The 21,524-nt window shown below is 36.1% G+C and overlaps 1 protein-coding gene across 7 annotated transcripts in view; it reads right to left on the bottom strand.

Annotated features, from left to right (window-relative positions):
* USP34 (ubiquitin specific peptidase 34) overlaps window positions 1-21,524 on the bottom strand; it is a 312,662-nt gene that overhangs the window by 28,620 nt on the left and 262,518 nt on the right. For 6 of the 7 annotated variants that reach the window (XM_072635468.1, XM_072635471.1, XM_072635470.1 and 3 more), the window contains 9 exons: window positions 20,912-21,080; window positions 20,707-20,781; window positions 16,859-17,010; window positions 16,459-16,507; window positions 16,261-16,365; window positions 16,123-16,167; window positions 9,096-9,200; window positions 8,361-8,508; window positions 6,562-7,196 (listed from right to left, as the gene is read on the bottom strand). In XM_072635468.1, coding sequence (XP_072491569.1) covers window positions 6,562-7,196; window positions 8,361-8,508; window positions 9,096-9,200; window positions 16,123-16,167; window positions 16,261-16,365; window positions 16,459-16,507; window positions 16,859-17,010; window positions 20,707-20,781; window positions 20,912-21,080 — 1,483 coding nt within the window. The remainder of the gene's footprint in view (window positions 1-6,561; window positions 7,197-8,360; window positions 8,509-9,095; window positions 9,201-16,122; window positions 16,168-16,260; window positions 16,366-16,458; window positions 16,508-16,858; window positions 17,011-20,706; window positions 20,782-20,911; window positions 21,081-21,524) is intronic. The other variant, XM_072635466.1, reaches the window with a different exon arrangement.

The following is a 21,524-nucleotide window of genomic DNA, read 5'->3' as shown; positions in this document are numbered from 1 at the left end:
GAGAATACTAAACTACTGTTTGATAAGTCCAAAGATCCCAGGTCTTGGGGGGAAGTACTCTCTCTTTAACAAAAACTGTTAGGAAACTGGAGAGCAGCCTAGCAGAAACTAGGCATAGAAAAACATTTTACACCACATATTAAGATAAGCTTAAAATGGGTACATGATCTTTTAGACAAAAAGGGTGACATCATAAGCAAATCAGTGCAGCATGAAATAAACAATCTTTCTAATCTATAAAGAAGGAGTTCATGACAAAAAAAAGTGATAAAGAAGTTCACAGAAGGTAAACTGATTACATAAAATTTTTAAGATTCTGCACAAATAAAGCACATGTTGACTAAAATTAGAAGAAAAGCATGAAACTGGAGGGGGGGGAAGTCTTTGCAGCAAGTTTCTCCAGTAAAGTTCCCATATTTCATACATATGTGTGTGTCTACATACACACATATAAATTCACACATGTACACAGGGAACTAAGTCAAATTTATAATAAGAGCCATTTTCTAAGTGATAGTTTTCAGAGGAAGAAATCCAAGTTACAAACAGTCATATGAAAAAACATTCTAAATCATTAATTATTAGAGAAATGCAAATGGAAACAACTTTGAGGTAAACTACACACTCATCAGATTGGCTAAGATGACGAAAAAAGAAATGACAAATTCTGGAAAAGATGTGAGAAAACATATACACGAATGTACCTTCGTAGATCTGTGAGCTGATTCAATGATTCGGGAGAATTTGGAACTATACCCAAAGGGCCACAAAACTGCATACACTCTAAACCAGCAAAATCATTACTAGATTTGTATTTCAAACGGAGCAAAGAAAAAGCAAAACAAGCTATATGTACAATAATATTTATGACAACTCTTTCTGTGGTGGCAAATAATTGGAAATTGAGGGGATGCCCCTTAGTTGGGGAATGGCTAGATAGGTTATGGCATATGATTGTAATGGAAACCTACTGTGCTATAAAAAATGAGGAGTAAGATGCTTTTAGAAAAATTTAGGGACACTTATATGAACTGACGTGAGTCTGAAGTGAGATGAGAAGATCCAGAAGAACAATTTATACAGTAATAGAAGTATTGTAATTCAAAAAGACTCATGAAACATGCTATGCACTTTTTGATAGAGAGCTGGTAGACTAAGAATATAAACTGAAGCATATTTTCTTATTTTCCTTTTTTTTTGGGGGGGGGGTGAAGAACATTGCTAATGCAGAAAATTCTTTGGCAAGCCTATATTTTTTATAATGGGTTTGAGATGTGTTGCTGTCTCATTTGGTAGAGGAAAGAGGAGGAAGAGAACTTGGAATGTATAATAAATATAACACTTAGAAAAGAAAATTAGTTGTTAATCTGCTGGGAAAGGGATCTTGACCTTCATCGTACACTACATACTCCAATGAATTTCAGCTGTAGGAGAAACATACCCTCCCCCTACTTGCCCCCCATTAATGTTTTTTTTAAATAGGGAAGAAAACAGAACAAAAATATTTATTAAAGCTGTGAAAGTGAGACTAATTCTTTCAATTTAACAAACAGAAGGCAATTTATTCTATTAGGTATATAACTAAAGGGCTTGACAATATGAAGATAAAGTTTCTTTAAAAAAACAATAATAAAGTTAGGGAAAATATAAATGGCAGACAGATAAAACCTGACATATAAAGGACAGTTAAAGTGTCACATTCCCATTATATAATGGATAAATGGTCAAAATGTATAATCAGTCAAGAGAGGAAACAAAATATTAATAAAAATTTGAGAAAATGTTCGTCATTAATAATCAAAGCTGAAAATTACAACTTTGATATTGTTTTAATTTGTTTTACCACTCACCCATAAAATGGGTAACAGTATTTAAAAAGCAATTAAACTAAATTGCTCGTAAGGGTATAATATTTATTCTTGAAGGACCTAACATTCCATTGAGGTGACACAACAAGTTATATAAGTGAAGTAAAGGACATGGTAACGGGAAGGGGGAGGGCACTCCAGTAAGGGATTCAAACAAGATAAACTGAAATTCAAAATAATTTAGCCATGGAGCTGACATCACCAACCTGGAGCATTTTTAAGTCATTGAGTTACAGATGACTGAATTTAACCGAATTTTATAAATGAAAGGATAGCAATGACAATGACAGTAATTCTATTTTTTTCTTATGTGATGGTATGGTATAGTGAAAAGAATACACTGATTTGTGAATTTCAAGGCCTGGAAGCTGAAGCTTCCTCACAGTATAGCTCATTTTTTTATATCTGTAAAACAATAATAACTTGTAGAGTCTAGCTATGCAAGCCATTTATTTAGCTCTTCTGAGCCTTGGATTTCTTAGGTATACAATAAGGATAATTCCTACTCTGGCCCCTTCAAAGCATTAATGGCTTAATGGGGGGCCAAAATAGAACAAATAAGGCAATGTATGAAAACAATAGTTCAAGTGGTATTAGCTTATAACAACAATACTCAAGTTTTAAAGGGAAATAACCGAACAAAAATTGGATTAATGAACAATGTTAGGAAAAATAAATCAGAGACAATTTAGCATTTTTCTTATCTATGTCAGCTCTACTTTGTAATACCCAGTATAATATTTTTCTACTTCAAGACTAGAAATATGACTACAGTAGCCTAATTATCTATAGAAAAAGTTAAGGCTCAGCTTAATTTTTTCCCCACTACTTAATACTCTCTTTCTCATCTTTCTATTTCTTTCCTCTTCTATGAAATATTTCAAGAGGTTTTTCAAAACTGTTCTGTAGAAGATCCATCTTGATGCCTATACTAGGTTCATGAAAATGTCACATATTACAGACAATTAACATTGGGTATTGCTAACGAAGTTTGCACTCCACTATTAAGTTATTATTTAAGTAAATATAACGGAAGCTAGTTCATTAAAAATCAAGGTCAACACAGGTAGATGATATTCTATTTCACAATTCATCAGATCAGAACAATGTGACTGTATAAATTTACATAAATAATTCCCTTTAAAGGATCCTGAAATAAGCCATCCAAACATGATATTATAGTTGCGTGACATAATTTTACAAAGTATAAGAAAATACTACTTTAAAGACTTTTTGGGAGGGGGCGGAGCCAAGATGGTGGAGTAGAAAGACGCACATACACATAGCTCCGAACCCACAACCCATAGAACAGCTAGAGAGGAGAAACTCACAGCGAATTCTGTACCCAGAGGCCACAGAATATTGGAGCGAGGGAGATTTCTGTTTCGTAGAGACCTGCAAACCTCTCGCGGGGGGTCCTTCGCGCTGCAGACTGGGCGCCGGGACTGGGATCTGAGTGCAGCCCTGCAGCGGCCGCGACACCGTGAGGAAAAGATCCGAGCGGGCTACGGGGATGGGATCTCCAGCGGCCACGCGGGTCCCTCCGCCCACAGGTGACGGGGGTCGGTGAGAGAGTCTCTTTGGCGGGTCGAGAGGGGAGTGGGGTGCCCCCATGATTCGGGCCCCCCCGGGGAGGTAGAAGCTGAGAGGCGGCTGCAGACCGGGGCTCCCCAAGCGGGCGGGAGCTGAGCCTGAGAGGCAGCCCTGCCCCAACCTGACCACCTGACCATAATCTCATACTGAATAGCAGCCCTGCCCCCACCAAAAGCCCTAAGGCTGGAAGCAGCATTTGAATCTCAGTCCCCAAACGATGGCTGGGAAGATCAGGAGGCAAGGTGGGTGTGAGGAGAATATTCAGAGGTCAAGTCACTGGCTGGGAAAATGCCCAGAAAAGGGAAAAGAAATAAGACTATTGAAGGCTACTTTCTTGGAGAACAGGCATTTCCTCCCTTCCTTTCTGATGAGGAAGAACAATGCTTACCATCAGGCAAAGACACAGAAATCAAGGCTTCTGTGTCCCAGCCCACCCAATGGTCTCAGGCCATGGAAGAGCTCAAAAAGAATTTTGAAAATCAAGTTAGAGAGGTGGAGGAAAAACTGGGAAGAGAAATGAGAGAGATGAAAGAAAAGCATGAAAAGCAGATTAGCTCCCTGCTAAAGGAGACCCAAAAAAATGTTGAAGAAATTAACACCTTGAAAACTAGCCTAACTCAATTAGCAAAAGAGGCTCAAAAAGCCAATGAGGAGAAGAATGCTTTCAAAAGCAGAATTAGCCAAATGGAAAAGGAGATTCAAAAGCTCACTGAAGAAAATAGTTCTTTCAAAACTAGAATGGCACAGATGGAGGCTAAGGACTTTGTGAGAAAGCATGATATCACAGAACAAAGAGAGAAGAATGGAAAAATGGAAGATAATGTGAAATATCTCACTGGAAAAACAACTGACCTGGAAAATAGATTCAGGAGAGACAATTTAAAAATTTTGGGACTACCTGAAAGCCATGATCAAAAGAAGAGCCTAGACATCATCTTTCATGAAATTATCAAGGAAAACTGCCCTGAGATTCTAGAACCAGAGGGCAAAATAAATATTCAAGGAATCCACAGAACACCACCTGAAAGAGATCCAAAAAGAGAAACTCCTAGGAACATTGTGGCCAAATTCCAGAGTTCCCAGGTCAAGGAGAAAATATTGCAAGCAGCTAGAAAGAAACAATTCAAGTATTGTGGAAATACAATCAGGATAACACAAGATCTAGCAGCCTCTACATTAAGGGATCGAAGGGAATGGAATAGGATATTCCAGAAGTCAAAGGAACTAGGACTAAAACCAAGAATCACCTACCCAGCAAAACTGAGTATAATACTTCAGGGGAAAAATTGGTCTTTCAATGAAATAGAGGATTTTCAAGCATTCTTGATGAAAAGACCAGAGCTGAAAAGAAAATTTGACTTTCAAACACAAGAATGAAGAGAACCAGGAAAAGGTGAACAGCAAAGAGAAGTCATAAGGGACTTACTAAAGTTGAACTGTTTACATTCCTACATGGAAAGACAATATTTGTAACTCTTGAAACATTTCAGTATCTGGGTACTGGGTGGGATTACACACACACACATGCACACATGCACACATACATAGAGACAGAGTGCACAGAGTGAATTGAAGAGGATGGGATCATATCTTAAAAAAAAAAATGAAATCAAGCAGTGAGAGAGAAATATGTTGGGAGGAGAAAGGGAGAAATTGAATGGGGCAAATTATCTCTCATAAAAGAGGTAAGCTGCTGGGGATGGAAGCTCAATTCCATGTGGACAGTCTCGGGCGGGTAAAGGTGGGAACTTCTAAATCTTAGAGTTCTCACGAGGCCCCCCAGGAAACGGCTGGGAATCGAGGTGAACCGAGCTATCTCGTGTATTTCCGCCTCTTCCCGTGAGAAACGTGATGGGAGAGAGCTCTCCCCGCCCTCGAGATTGTCCCGGATCTAGGCACACCTATTGTTATCTAACAGGCACAGTATTCAGGTGCAAACTATGCGGCTGGAGAGCTTAATTAGGATCAGGAAAGCCTGAAAGTGCTCTTAGCTCGGGAGGGGTCGTTACAGGACAGAAGGCCCCTCTTCCCTTTTCCTCTCTTCGCTCTCCCCTCCCCCTCTCTCCCCACTTACACTTCTGCTTCCAATCTCTTATTGTAAGATCTTTGCCTCCTTGGGAGATTCCTTGCTCCCTCCTAAGGAAGAATTCCCCTGCACTTGTAACCAGAACCCTGAATAAAAGCTTAACCCTTGTTCGACTCTGGGAGGTCTCTTCTCTCATATGACTATTTGGTTTGGCCAGCCGAAGACCTGCGAGAGGTAAGGTAAGAAGACTCGGGTAGCCCTCAGGCCTCTAGGCCTGGCAGTAAGCAAAAGACTCATTAGTGGAGGGATAAAGAGGGGAGGTGAGAGAAAAACATGAAGTCTACTCTCATCACATTCCACTAAAGGAAAGAATAAAATGCACACTCATTTTGGTAGGAAAACCTATCTCACAATACAGGAAAGTGGGGGACAAGGGGACAAGCAGGGTGGGGGGGATGATAGAAGGGAGGGCATGGGGAGGAGAATGCAATTTGAGGTCGACACTCATGGGGAAGGATAGGATCAAAAGAGAATAGAAGTAATGGGGGACAGGATAGGATGGAGGGAAATATAGTTAGTCCTATACAACACAACTATTATGGAAGTCATTTGCAAAACTACACAGATTTGGCCTATATTGAATTGCTTGCCTTCCAAAGGGAAGGGGTGGAGAGGGAGGGAGGTAAAGAAGTTGGAACTCAAAGTGTTAGGATCAACTGTAATGTTCTTGCCACTAGGAAATAAGAAATACAGGTAAAGGGGTATAGAAAGCTATCTGGCCCTACAGGACAAAAGAGAAGATGGAGACAAGGGCAGAGAGGGATGATAGAAGAGAGAGCAGATTGGTCACAGGGGCAATTAGAATGCTTGGTGTTTGGGGAGGGGAGGGGATAAAAGGGGAGAAAATTTGTAACCCAAAATTTTGTGAAAATGAATGTTAAAAGTTAAATAAATAAATTTAATTATTAAAAAAAAAAAGACTTTTTGTTAATAACTACCACTTCCTAATAAAACACATCTTAACAAGTAATAGACTCAAATTTGAAAATAAAGGCAGAGAATCAATTTACTTACTCCAGGGTACTGGCTAGCATGTGGTGTAAGATTCTTAAAGGCCCACTGAATATTCTGATGAGATGCTAGCTGTCTGGTAAATGCAGGTGATTGCTCACAGCAGAGCCTCAAAATGCCATAGTAGGCAGGCAGCATCCCACGGTTAAAAAGCACCACATCCTGATCATCATGGTCAGCAAGGATGTAATTGAAGGCAATGTTCTTGGTTACCACTGGGTTCTGCACAATAAGGCGGACGTTCTCTGGACAGTCAACACATACATTGTACCAAAAAGAAAGCAAAGCTTGTTTATTGTGGTTGGTGGCTATTGCTGGCTCAGAGAGTTTAGGTTGGAAAAGGTTCCACAAGTCCATGAAATATGTGGAAAACATAAGCTTCTCTGTTTTGGAGATGAGACAGTATGTCATGAAACTAAAATAGGGCACCAACTTTGTGGTGCCATGAACAGCAGCATCAACATAAAGTTTGGCTCTGGAAAGCAAGCCAAGGAGTACATTGTAGACCTGATGCAGAACTACTGTGGTATCTGGACTGAGTGGCAGGTCACGTGTTGGGATGTGCAAAGACCGTGTTGACCGGAACATTTGCCGGAATGAATTGCTTGGGATTAAGGATACCAGAAGATAAGCTGCAGCTAGAAGATGGAAAACAAATTGTCAGTCTCACAAAACATATCATGATGAGATAGAAAATTAAAAGTTAAAAAAAAGATGCAAAACAGAAATTATAGTTTCATTTCATAATTACTAAAACGTCTACTGAGGAACACAATGGAATACAGCATTTTCAAAATTCTTTTGTTTATAATGAAATCAGCTACCTTTATGGTATTAGTGTTATTCATGCATTATCAAGAGTAACATTGATAGCAGCAGGAAAATGGGGAAGCAGCGTTGGCTAGAAGCCCAATAATGACCAATGGAAAAAGGTAAACATGAGTTTGTCACTAAGCTTTTCCAACTCTAGTGGGGGAAGGGGAAGGAGGAGGGTGGATGGTGGATGAGGGAGGGAAGAGGAAAAGGTCCATGAACTTCCCCCCAAAAATTCTGATAATATTTCAATATAATTGGTTTCCTTTGTCAACTTGTATATTTTATTTTATGCATTTAAAAACAATGTTCTGAGAAGGGGTCCATAGGCTTCATACTACTAAAAGGGTCCATGACATAAAAACAGTGAAGAACTCCTGCTGTGGTATTTCAACTTGACATAAATTTTACTCTCATTCACAGAATCTTGGACAGGGCAGCAGAAGTCATTTAATCAAACATTCCGAACATGAGATCCCTTCAATAACCATGAAAGAAGATTATGCAGATTCTACTGAAATATTTTAAATGATGGAGTGCTTATAAATAAGTTATCCAACGATGGTCAGTAATAACTCCTTTAAATTGTGTAGAAACTGAACTCTGTAACTTTCACACATTTGCTGTATTGTTTTCCTTTGGAACAATGTAAGTTTGTTCTTTCTTCTACATTAATGCCTTAAAATATTAGATAAGTAGTATGTCAACCCTTCCCTTCTTGAGGCTTAATATCTCCAGTAACTTCAAATGCTCTTTATGTGACATGAGTTCTAGACTGTAGTCTTTCTCTTACAGCATGTTAAGTACATAGTAAGCATTTAACAAACGCTTCTCTTTCTTTTTCATCCCTTCCCCTTCATTATGTTTGTATCTCTGCATAAAAAAAATCCTCTACACCCACTTAACCTCAAAAGAAAATAACTTCAAGTATTTGTAAAAAGCATTTCCACAAATCTGCCTTTTGCTATTTAAACAAATTTCTAACTTACAAGTTCTGACTCGAGGATAATTATGTGCCAAAAGAAAACGCTCAACCCAATTTTCCATATTCTGGAGCACCCAGCTATGTGCCAATTTATTGCGAGGTGTCTGTACCGCCAACCAATCAAGGCATTGAGAAGGATTATATTCAATCACCTACCAACAAAATAAAAGGAAAAAAGTATTAAGCAAGTTTTAAAAAAAAGGTTACAAATTAATACATTTAATACATTATACCACATATGATACAAAGTATTAGATTTTTTATTTGTTTTTTTTTTGTTTCTATTTGCACCCATAAAGAGAACATTTACTTAAATAATTTACTAAATAGGTCATACTTGAGGGTAGTCTCACCAAAGTTTATTTTTAAATTTATATTCTTTCCTGTTATTTCTGACAGTAGAAAGCATGTAAAGAAGAATTTCTCATTTGACAAGCAAACAAATTACCACTTAATAAAGGATAAAAGGGGAAACAAATGGGAAGCCTAGCTGTGTATACCTCTCCAATTTTTATGACTGGGGCTGGAAGAGAGAAGCATCACCCAGAGAAACCATGTTCCTTGATTTAAGCCAATAATAAGATGGCACTGATCTCTGTTTCACGATTCTATCTTCGTTCCCAGTCCATTCAAGTTCATTCACTTTTAGGTGCCAAAATGTGGGATAACTATAACTAAGTTATCAAAGTCAACTGCCTGAAAAAAAATATGAAAATCTAAAACTAACTTTTTCACATACCTCCCATATTCGCTGCAGAATATAAGATGCAAAAGGCGGCATTCCTGGAGGTCCCCCAGCAAATTCCATCAACATAGTTAATAATTTAAAGAAAGGGTTGGCAGCCTGCAACACATACACAATAAAACCTATACATTTTTATTTATAAAAGTTATTGTTACTCACTTAAACATTAAACAACATAACCAAATAAGGGTACATTTAAAATTAACTATATGTAAGAATGTATTCCAAGCATGTGCATTAACATATACCACACACACACACACACACACACACACACACACACACACACACAGCATAAAAAGTTTATTAGCTGCTCCCTCTAAATCTCCGTCCACTGTAAGTTCATTCATCTCTATATATACTTCCACCACCAGGAAAGTGCCCTGTGCATGGTTTTGGTTTTGTTTTTTTGGGGGGGGGGTCTGGACTTGTAATTACATTTTTATTACAAATGCTGACAACCAATGAAGCTTAGAAATACTTTTCACAACTTTGAGTCTTAGAGGGCTGCCTTTAGCACTGAAAGAAAGAAAATGATATAAAAAAAATGGCCTAATGGTTAAACAGTGTATAGTTACTGTCTTATAATTCCCTTCTCTGTTGGGGCTAAATTTCTTTAGAAAGCCATTTACAGTCAGCACTTCCAATTCTGCTTCTTATTCTCTTTGAAACCCTCTTCACTCAGACTTCGAAGCTTCTATCTGCAGTTACTAATGATATCTTAATTGCCACATTTAATGGCCTTTTCTCAATCTTCATCTTCCATCCCTTTGAAACCTTTGACATTGCTCATCACCCGTGTTCTTGATATTCTACTCTCTCTAGGTTTTAGCAACACTACTCTCTCCTTTAGTTCTTGTACTACCTAGGTGATTTCTTCTTTTCAATCTCTTTCACTGATCTTCATCCAGATCAAACTCAATTACTGTGGGTAACTCCCCAAACTGTTTGGTGTTCCCATCAGCTCCATGGATACAATTATCACTATGCAGATAATTTTTTTAATTTAAATTTTATTTTATGGAATAAAACAAGCATTTCCATAACAAAGTATAATAAAAATGATTACATATTATTATGTACAACTTACTATTCCTTTTAAATATAACGTTATCATGTAAATTTCTTTTTTTCCCTTTCTCCCTCCTCTCCTCGCCAGATATTGTTTTAAGAACAACTTTGAGTGAAGAAGGCTTTTTGACTACCATAGATACCCAAATTAACTGCAAAGGACATATGAAGGAAGCTGCATCTAGAGAAAGAACTGATAAATAGAATGTATTGAATGATTTTACATACATACATACATACATACATATATATCTATATACAGATCTATATCTGTATATAGATATATATATTTGTGTCTGATGGTATGGAGATGATTCTCAGGTTTATTCATCAAGGATTCTCTTTTGACTTCCAGTCTTGCATCTCCAGATGCCTACTGGACATCTCAAAATGGGTATCCTGTAGAGATCTTAAACTGAATACCTAAAACTGAACTTGTTCTCTTTCCCCCAAACTTCCCTCTCTTCCTGACTTTCACATTGCTGCCTAGGGTACCTCATCATCATCCAGACTCACAATCTAAGTGGTCATCCTCAACTCATTTTTTCTGACTCCTCTTACCCCCATTTGTTGCCAAAGCCTGGCAAGTCTACCTTCACAACACAACCAGTATACTTTTCCTTTTCTCCTTTAACACTGCTGCCACTCTGGTATAGGCCCTTGTCACCTTATGCTCTGACTACTGCAAAAACCTTCTGGTTGGTCTCCCTGCCTCAAGGCTCTATCTATCCACTTTACTGCCAAAACGATCTTCTTAAAGTCTGGGCTTGACTATATGACCTTTGCATGTCACCCCCCTCAACCTTACTCCCCACCAAATCCAGTAGTTCTCTATCACCTCCACGATCAAACATAAAATTCTGTTTGACTTTCAAAGCTGTTCATAACCTAACCCTTTTCTACTTTTCCATACACTCTATGATCCAGTGATACTGGTCATCTTTGATAGTCCTCTTATATCACTGTCTCCCTACTCAGAGCCCACAGCCCATCAACATCCATTTATTAAGCACTTACTATATGCCAGTCACTGCTAAATGTTGGAGATACAATTTCATTGGGAATGTATGATGGTACCTTTTCTCCACAAGTCTGTCAGCACTGAATTGCTGATTTTGCTGAAATTGCTAATTTAAAAGTGACAGGTATGAACTGGTACATGAAAGTTTCTGTAGTTTGCATTTTTCTGATTATCAGAAAGGATGCATATTTCTTGAACTCATTATTTACAATGTGAAGCATCTTTTAATGTATCTTGCTGCCAATTGTTTTTTAGTTAGTAGCTTGAAATTTGTATTCTTCACAAATGACATAAACATATTTCCTTCCATCCTCATTTTAAAATTTCTTATACTTTATTTTATGACAGAAGGAAGCTTTGTTTTATATAATATGAGGTAAGGATTAAATTTTCCCCGCATGTTAGTCAATTTCCTAAATTAATTAATGAGCCATTTTCTCTGTTTTAACATAAAATTTCCAAGAGTAATATGTTCTAATTTCTAATATTCAGATATCTATTCTGTTCCTTTTATCTACAAGGAGGAAGGTGGCACAGTAGATGAGTAAACTGGACCTGAAGTCAGGAAGATCTGAGTTCAAATTTATCCCCATACACTTACTAGCTGTGTGACCCTAAGCAAACTACCTAATCACTGTGCCTTAATTTCTTCTTCTGTAAAATAGGAATGATAATAATAGGCTCCACGTTCCAAGTTTGTTGTGAAGATTTAAAGAGATAGCATTGGTCAAATACTTTGCAAACCCTAAAGCACTACACAGATACTAACTATTTTATTATAGCTGTTTTTTCACCTCTTACCAGATAAAATACAGATCTCAACAAAAAACTAATGTATTTAAAACCAAATGCTTCATCTACATCTTCAAATTAATCTTTGATAATCTTGCTCACTTATTTTAGCATAAATATCTTATGCTATGATTTTATTCAGTTCTTAAAAGAAAGTCAAATGGTATTTTATTAAAATTCTCTTAAACCTACAAATTCATTTAGGAAATACTGTCATTCTTACTCATCCATGAACATTGATGAGCAATTGTTATCAATTATTTAGACTTTGGTTTTATTATCATATAATACATAATGTGTTCATACAAATTAATGATGAAATTCTGTGTTGTTATACTTGAGATTTTTAAAAAATAGTATTTCTTGGTCTGTACTTGTATTATGATGTTTGTAAATGGTTTTATGGGTTTACACCCTGTATTCTGTAACCTTGATAACTACAATTATTAGCTGAGTTAGACTTTTTATTTTTGTTGACACTGATAAAATACTGGATAACTTCAAGTTAGAATGATTATGAGTTCAAATCCTGTTCTTGATATTTATAGCTGTGTAAACAGGGGCAAGTACCTTTTGACTTTAAGTTTTCTCCTGTGTAAAACTGAGATAATTATATCTGATTTAGTCATTTATCTAAAAGTGTTATTCAAGAGGATCAAACGAAATAATGTATTCAAAGTGCTGGCAAAACAGCAAAATTGTCCCCCCAAAAAAGAGTATTTTTAAAAAGCATAAAAGCCTTTGACAAAGTACAGTTCTCATTTATGATAAGCATCCTAAAAAGCATCAGCATGGAAGGAACAGAATTTCACTTCAACCACAAGAAGTTGAGAGTAAGCTAGAGATTAAAAAAATTAAATTAGGCCAAAAAGACCAACTTCTGCTTCAATGTTAAGCATTTTCTTAAGTGGTAGCTCTAAGCTACCATGATTCTATTCCTAACCTTTCATTTAACATAACAAACAAAGAAACAAATAAAGAAAATATGAGGTCCATAGAGGATGGGACCACTCAGATCTGTTAGCTTATTATAGTGGTTGCAGTAATACAGAGAGGAGTTGCATGTAGGGTGCTAAGAAACTGTGATTTGCCCAGGTTTACAGAGCCAGCATTTGTCAAAGGCAGGACTTCATAATAATTTGCTCCACTGGTTCCTGAATTAATTCTTCAAATTTCTTTTCCCCATCTTTCTATAATCCTGAGAATTTCTAATTCAATTTCCCCATCTCATACTAAAAAAAAATCCCAGACATCTGTTTTGAGTTTCCTCTTTTTCCAAACTGCACTTTAAATCTGCACATCATTGCACCTCCCTCCTCTACCCCCACAGTCTGCTTCATCTTTGTTTTTGAGGAAGAGACTGCTCTTCTGCTTGCCAAGTCTAACTTCTCTACCAGTACCTCTGATACCACCCCACCTACTTTTTATGGGAGCTCTTTTCTTCAATCATCTTCTTTCTTTCTTTATCCACTGGCTTCTTCCACACTGATAATACACCTGTATCTACATTTTTCCTAAAATATGTTTCACTTGACATTACCCTTCCCTAAAACTACAATCCTATATCTCTCCTCCCATTCACAGATAAACTCCTGTAAAATGTTGGCTCCTTCCTTTGCCTTCACTTCCTCACCTCCCATTCACTTTCCAGTTCCTTGGAGGGTAGCATTCAATCCCACCACTAAACTGAAACTACTCACTGCAAGGTCGCCAATGATTTCTTAATTACTAAATCCAATAGCCTTTTCTTGGCCCTCATTCTTCCTGACCTTTCTGCAGCATCTGATACTGCTGATCAGCATCCCTTTCCCTCCCCCATTTTTCTTCTCTGGGTTTTTGGGATACTATTGTTCTTATTCTGACTACTCCTTCAAAATCTTCCTGTTATTCACATTATGCTGCTAATATATACCTGAGAGATCTATCCAGAGCCCACTCTTCTCTACACTCTCTCTTGATGGTCTTATCAGTTCTCCTATGTCTATGCAGACGACTCCTTTATTGACATAGATCTTTACTTTCTAGGGCTCCAGTCCCACAACACCAACTTCCTGCTGGGCACATTCACCTGCATTTTCCACAGGCAACCCAAAGTCAAATTGTCCATGAGAGACAATAGACAAAAATAGACTTTCCCTTCAAACCTATTCCTCCTTGAGCTTCATTTCCCTACTTTTATGTGGGGTACCATCTCTACCATTCTTTCAGTAACCTAAGCTCTCAACTGCAAAATCCAAACCAATCATTTACTTTTCCTCACTCTCTATAACCAATCAACTGTCAAGTCTTGTCAATTTTACTTCTACATCTCTCCTAACATAGCCTTTTCTTCACTCGCATGGTCATGATGACATTTTAAGCCCTTATGACCTCTCACATGGATTACTGTTATAGCCTCTTAATTGGTCTCCCTGCCTCCATTCTCTCCCTTCTCTATCTTCCACACAGTTGCAAAACTGATATTCCTAAAGCACAAGTCAAACCACATGACTCCTTTGCTCAAGAAGCTTTAATGGCTCCCTACTGTCTCTAGGATAAAATATAAACTCCTCAACTTGAGATTTAAAGTATTTCATAATCTATGTTCTACCCATCTAGAAAGTTTCTAGAATGATTTCACATTAATTTGCTCTCTCATTCTACATACTGTAGCCAATATTTTATTTTTCACAGTGTCTTACATATTAATAATTCACCTTTATATAGTGTTTTAAGTTTGCAAAGTATTTTATAAGTATAATAAGTAGAATTCATGTAGCACTTTAAGGTTTGCAAAGTGCTTTACAAATCTCTCACTCTATCCTCATTGCAACCTAGGGAAGTAGTTGCTATTATTATCCCCATCTTACATAAGAGACACTGAGTCAGAAAGAAATTAAGAGAGTGTCCACAGTCACACAGCTAGTAAGCAGCTGGGTCTGTATTTGAACTTGGGTCTTCTTGACTCCAGGTCTACAGCTCTTATCTACTTTACTACTTAGAGACATGACTGCATTTCACTGTCATAATAAACCTGTGAGATAGACGATAACATTATCCTCATTTTAGAGATGAGGAGACCAAGGCCCTGGAGGGTTAAGAAACTTATCTAGGGTTATCGAGTTATTAATGGCAGAGGCATTATTAGAACTCAGATGTTCCTTACTCTAAGTATGATCATCTTTCTCCTACCCCATGGCGCCTATTACGTGCCAATTGTTTTCTTAATACTAAACAATTTCTGCATTCCTGGCATAAATCTTACTGGATGATGGTGAATTGTTGCTATATTCTCTTTACTAATTTGTTGTTTATTATTTTGGTCTACTCATTAATGAAAATGGTCTAAAATTGCCATTGCTATTTTCTATCAGGTTTTACAGTCAAGATATCTGCTTTATTTAAAAAAAAAACTGATTAGCATTTAATCCTTATTATTTAGAAACACTCTATGTAGTATAGACATTATTTGTTCTTTAAATATTTCTTCAATTTTCCAGGATTTGTGTACTCTCTCCACTAGTACACACTGCAAATCTTTGGGCAATTAGTTGAAAGGTTGCACCTGCAACTGAATCAGGACAAGCCCACATATTCTGATCAATTTTAAGTTTTCCTTTTATGTTTTAAAAAAAAAAATCCCACCACCATATACTGAACACTCTTCAATTTGATACAATGTCCTATCATAGTAATTTATGTGAACGACATGATACACAGAACAGATAAGTAAATGGAGATTTATCTAAGTATCAGAGCTTTGCAACTGTCAATAAGCCAAGTAAAAAACATGTCATGGCAACTTTAACATTTCCACAGCAGTAATGAGTTCTCAGTTATTATGTGACTGTATTTGGCTTCAGTATATGGTCTCAAGAACTGCTCCAAAGCACTTTGTTTATTTTTTGCACAAAAGTACACTTAAAAGAACAGTGGGAATAATAAAATACATCTAGTAACTGGTATAAAGACAACTAGTTAATTTGGTTTATTAAACTTAATTTCCTTTAAATGACAAGTTTACCACAATGCTAAAAATATAAAAAGCCTTAATAAATATATTTTTCTTTAAAAACAATTTAAAAGGTTTGTTTTGATGGCAGATCTAGTGATTGCTGTAATTTTTTACTCATGCTTGTAAAATTATTTAGTACATACCTCAGGTGTCAGCTTTGCTATGGATGTGAAAAGCATGGAAATAATCTTAAAAAAGAGAGAGAAAGATTTTCAAAATTTTTCTTAAAATATTAAAAAGCCTCTCTATTACTTTGTAAGCCAGTATTTCTCAGCACTTACGTGTTCTGCAAGTCGATTATTATATCGACAAAGGCTGAAAATCAGATTACAGGTTTGTCTTATATTGATTCCATCACGAATATGTTGAAACAAGAAGGGAAATCCCTGTAAAAAATGTTATTAATTTTTAAAGCAATTATTATTTTTGTCAAATACTCTACTTAGATGTCCCTTCAAATGTTTCAGAGATTCCTTTACCTTTCCACCTGTTAATGCTGCCATATCATTCTGAGACAGTGTTAAGTGCCTAAACAAAAACAAAAAGAAATTGAAATGAATTCCCTTTCCCTAATCCACCACTGCAGAACAATGACTGATTAGTGAGTTACCTGAAAGACTGTCTGTAAAAAACTGTGAAGATTCAGTTATTCTCTACCTACTTTATACCCACACCAAGTTGTTTTTAAAACATTTTGAGTCCCCTAGGATATGCTTAAAGAAATCTGATTTGATACAGAAAGAACTGGAACCTTCAGACTCAATCTGATTTTTGAATGGTACTCCAAAACTATTATTAAAATTGCATAAAACTCACCAGCTAAAACATAATGAAGGAATTGGATCAAAAATACCTGGAAGTGTGTCCAAATTTTTTTACCTTTCTGAGCGGGACTGTTCAACCAAAAGAGCCACCAAGGCTATCATCTTTTCAAGGGCTGCAGGTCGGTATTTTTCTTCTGCTAAAGACAGTATATCCTCTTCCTCTTCTTCCTCTTCTCCTTCTTCTTCTGATAGCACTTCAACTTGAGGCTAAGGAACAAAAAAGAAACTCATGGTTTCTGAACAGGGTTTGGTTTTATTTTCTAATGGAAAAATCCCCTGCAGAAAAGCGTACTGATGCACAGTTGGCAAAGCTGTGAAATAGACTAACCATTCTGAAAAGCAATATTAAATTATGTAAAGAAAATCATTAAAATATCCTTATTCTTTGACCCAAAATCTATCTTGCTAGGCATCCAAGTTAAAGAAGTCAATGACAAAAAGGAAAGGACTCACATACACCAAAATATTTATAATAGCATTTTCTGTAGTAGTCAAGAACTGAAAATAGCTGGCCATCAGATGGGGAAGGGTCATACAACTTGGGGCACATGGAGTGAGTGAGAATCTTACTGTGGTGTCAGACACAATAAAATATAACAAATACAAAGAAACTTGAGGAGACTCACATAAACTAGTAAAAAGTAGAACCACAGTAACATAAATGAAAAGAGCAAGAACTATAAACAACTGACACTCTACTGACCAGATTTGGCTCCAGAGAAGTGCCATGAGAAGGCACCTTCCTATCTTCTTTAGATTAGTGGAAGAATACAGGGATGGAACACTGCATACAATGTCAGACTTTTTTAGTGTTTATTTTTGCTGAATTCTTTATTTCCTCTCTCTTCTATTATTTAAGAACTGTGTTCTGGGAAACACATGCATGCATACACACATATGTATAATCACAACCACTGTATTAAGTATGTATATGCTTATTCATATATATATATGTATGTGAATATTCCCACTGTATTGAGTTGGTATGCACCTGTGTGTATAAAGCAGGTAATATAAAAAAAGATGTTAGTAAAATTTTTTTAAAAAATTCAGTTTTAATAATCTGACAAATTCAATGACAAAAATCAAAGTCAAGATTAATTTGTAACACAGATTCATTCATATCAAGAAAATTTATTTATGGACTTAATGGGCAAGACTTGTTAATGACCAATCTAATTTCTATAGTACTAAGTATTTTCCCAGGAGCAAATCACCTAATGGCTCTACCTTCTTAGAGCCAAAGCTTTTTGGGATAAAGCAGGATCAGAGTGGCTGTGCTGACTGAGCATTAGAGAAAGCAGCATTATTTCCTGACCGATAGAAAAACAAAACACCAAACTCCTCCCCCCCCCCAGGAAGGGAAGTAACTATTAGAAGTTTCCCATTTATCCCAAAGTTACAGCAGTATCCATAAGACAGGAGTATCTTCAAACTAAGACCACTGTAGGATGTTTTTAATCCATTTGATTAATTAAAAAGAACATGATGACATAAAAGCAGTCCTCAGAAATTGGCATTTTTATTAGAAGGAACTGAAAAAATGCTGTTAAAATAGTGTACAAATTCACAAAATCATTTAACTGAGAAGCTACAAGGAACCTTTTTCTATAGTCCCCTCCTCTCATTGTATAGGTGAGAAATTGAGGCCCAGATGAATAACTGACTGAGACTAGAACCTAGGCTTTTGGTTTCCACTCTAGAGTAGATAATCAAATGACTTAAGGTTCAAGTTGTGGCTCTATTACTAATTAGCACATCATTTTACCATACTGATTTTCCTGGCTCATCTGAAAACGGCTAATAATGACATCTGCCTTGACCTTACAAAAAGATGTTATGAAGAAAGCACTTTATACATCTTCAAAGTATTATATACATAAATGTAGATCCTACGTAGATACTTACATCAGAAATAATATACTTCATGAATATATTGGTTACTTTAATTTTTATATGTCTATACAGCTACCTAAACTGAAGAATTATTGAGATGCATCCAAGAAGTACTCAGATGCATGCAACCTGGGAAGTAATGCTGGCTTTTTGAGAGCAATGTCAACAGAATACATGTTTAGACAGGTACTACTCTGAAAAGGTTTCAAGAATGTGCATGGAAATAGACTATGTGTGTTTGCTGTAAGAGAACCAGTTCAAGGTTCTATGTAAGTTTAGGAATGATCATTATCAGATCCTTACCAGGCATCAATTGCTGAATCTTTCAGCTAAAGCAACTCATGAAGACTATTTACTAAGGTGAAGAGGAGTTGTGATATACGTTGGTGCAAGGAGTACCACCCAAAGTGCTCTAAGTGTTAAAATAGTAACAGTAATAGTTGACATTTGTACAAAACTTTAAAGCTTAAAAAGTGCTTAATAAGCCTGTAAATTAGGTACTGTTATTATCCCCATTTTAATGCATGAGGAAACATACTAAACAAATGACTTGTCCAGAATTACAAAACCATTAAGTAAGTGCCTGAGGAAAGATATGAATTTAGATCTTCTTAACTACAGGTTTAGTATAGTATCCACTGAGCAATGAATAAATTTCATCTACAATATTTATGGAGAGGTCTTGGTAATAGCACAAAGATATGAAAAATGATATATATTTCCTTACAGAGATAGCTTTGGTCAGGCTCCCATTCATTACTAGTTGAAGTGAAAAGGAACATACAAACATATTTACTATTAAAACATTTCTCCTCTATAAAACTCTGCCTGGTGGTTGGCTTATGAGATAGCTTAAATTGGTGCTAATTGCCTAACTTAAATTTATACTTGTTATTTGGAATTTTTATAGCATAAAGACTAAAGTATTAAGCAGTTAGTAATATAATTTGGCTTTTCTATACCTATATATTAAGGTGTTTTCTATATATATGAGAAAAATGGTCAAAGGATATGAACTGGAAGTTCAAAAGGAAAAAGATTATCACCAACTATGAGAAATGCTCTAAATCACTAATAATTAAAAGAAATGAAAATTGAAACATCTTTAACGTTCCACTTTACACCTATTCAACTGGCAAAGGTGACAAATAAGGAAAATGACAAATTTTTGGAGAGGTTAGGGGAAGACAAGCACACTAATACACTGATGGTGGAGCTGTAAATTGGTTCAACCATCCTGGAAGGCAATTTTGGGCTACGGCCAAAATGTCACTAAACTATACATACTTTTTGATCCATCAATATCATAAAAAGATTGATAATCTAAATAGATAAAAGAAAGAGGCAAATGATTCTTAAGCATGAATACAAAAGCATTTGTTTTACTGAAGAACTAGCTGTAACAAAAGTTGTTTCCCCATCAACTGGGAAATTGCTGAACAATCTGTGGAACATAAATATAATGGAATATTACTGAGCCACAAGAAATGAACACTGGAATAGTTATAAAAGAAATACGAGGGTCTTATATGTACTGATGCAGATTACACTGAGCAGAACCATAACAATTTTTATACAAAGATCACAACACTAAAATAACTTTGAAAGACTTAAGATCTCTGATTATGAAATAACGAAGATTACAAAAAACTGATACTGAAGCGCAGTTTCCCATCCTTTGACAGAAGATGCAGAAAGAGACATATTTTCAGATGCAACTAACACAACATAAATTTGCTTTTCTCAACAACACCAGTTAGATATTAAGCCTTTTATTTGAGAAAGGAACATTTTGGGGGTAGTGAAAATGATGAAAAAAGCAAAGAAAATAGTGAAATTATATTCAGTTTCTTATACAATCCTCTATTTTAGACATTATAAGTAGAAACATTGATGATTTTCTAGTGCATGATAAAAAAGATTTAGCTCTTTATCATTATGACTGTCAGAAATAAGAACTACTTGGTAAATGCCTTCTAAACTGAGAATAACAGGCATTATACTCACATTTTCAGGCCCTTTGGTCCCCATGTAGAAATGTACCATTGTTGAAATAGCTTGAAGTGAAAGCAAAAATTGGCTCTAGAAATAAAGATAATGCATTACATGAGTACAGGTAATACTAATAATGAGTTCTTCAATACACAAATGTATATATGTACAGGATTTATTTTAGCACAGAATTTCAGAAGTAAACAAGAAGTATTCTCACCTCTTCTTCACCCATTTTTGCGAATTCATAAAGAAAGGCAAAGTACTCAGTGAGATGTTTACTATGAGGCTTCACACCATGTTCCATAATTGATAACAGTGTCTTCACAAATCTGGTGACACAAGAACGGCTTCCTATATCTTCCACAGGACCATCCATATCATCTGACCTGAAACAATTTAACATGACTTTAACATTGGTACAGGTGAAAAGAACATGGTGCTAATGTGAAAACATTTTTAAAAAACTAAATTTATGTATTTCACCACTGTCACAATGAACACCAATAGTAATGACATGTATTATAGAATCTGAGTGCTAAAAGGGATCATTAAAGTCATTTGAATCCAATTTCCTACCCTAGTTATGAAACTTTTCCTTACTCTGATTGCAATCCAATAGTTCTGTGCTGGGTCCTCTTCTCTTGTGTTTCTACATTTTGTCATGAATGACCTCACCGAATTTTATAGGTTCAATTACCATCTCCATGTAGAACACTACCAGATCTCTCCCTATATATATGTAGCCCTGCCTACTGGACATTTCAAACTATATATCCTATGACTATCTCAAAGTTACAATGCTGAAAAACCAGTTTTCTCCAAACTCATCC

The sequence above is a fragment of the Notamacropus eugenii genome, chromosome 1 (assembly GCF_028372415.1).
Source record: "Notamacropus eugenii isolate mMacEug1 chromosome 1, mMacEug1.pri_v2, whole genome shotgun sequence".
In the NCBI taxonomy this organism is placed as follows: Eukaryota; Metazoa; Chordata; class Mammalia; order Diprotodontia; family Macropodidae; genus Notamacropus; species Notamacropus eugenii.
The sequence above is the reverse complement of the archived record's forward strand: the minus strand, read 5'-3'. Positions and strand labels throughout refer to the sequence as shown.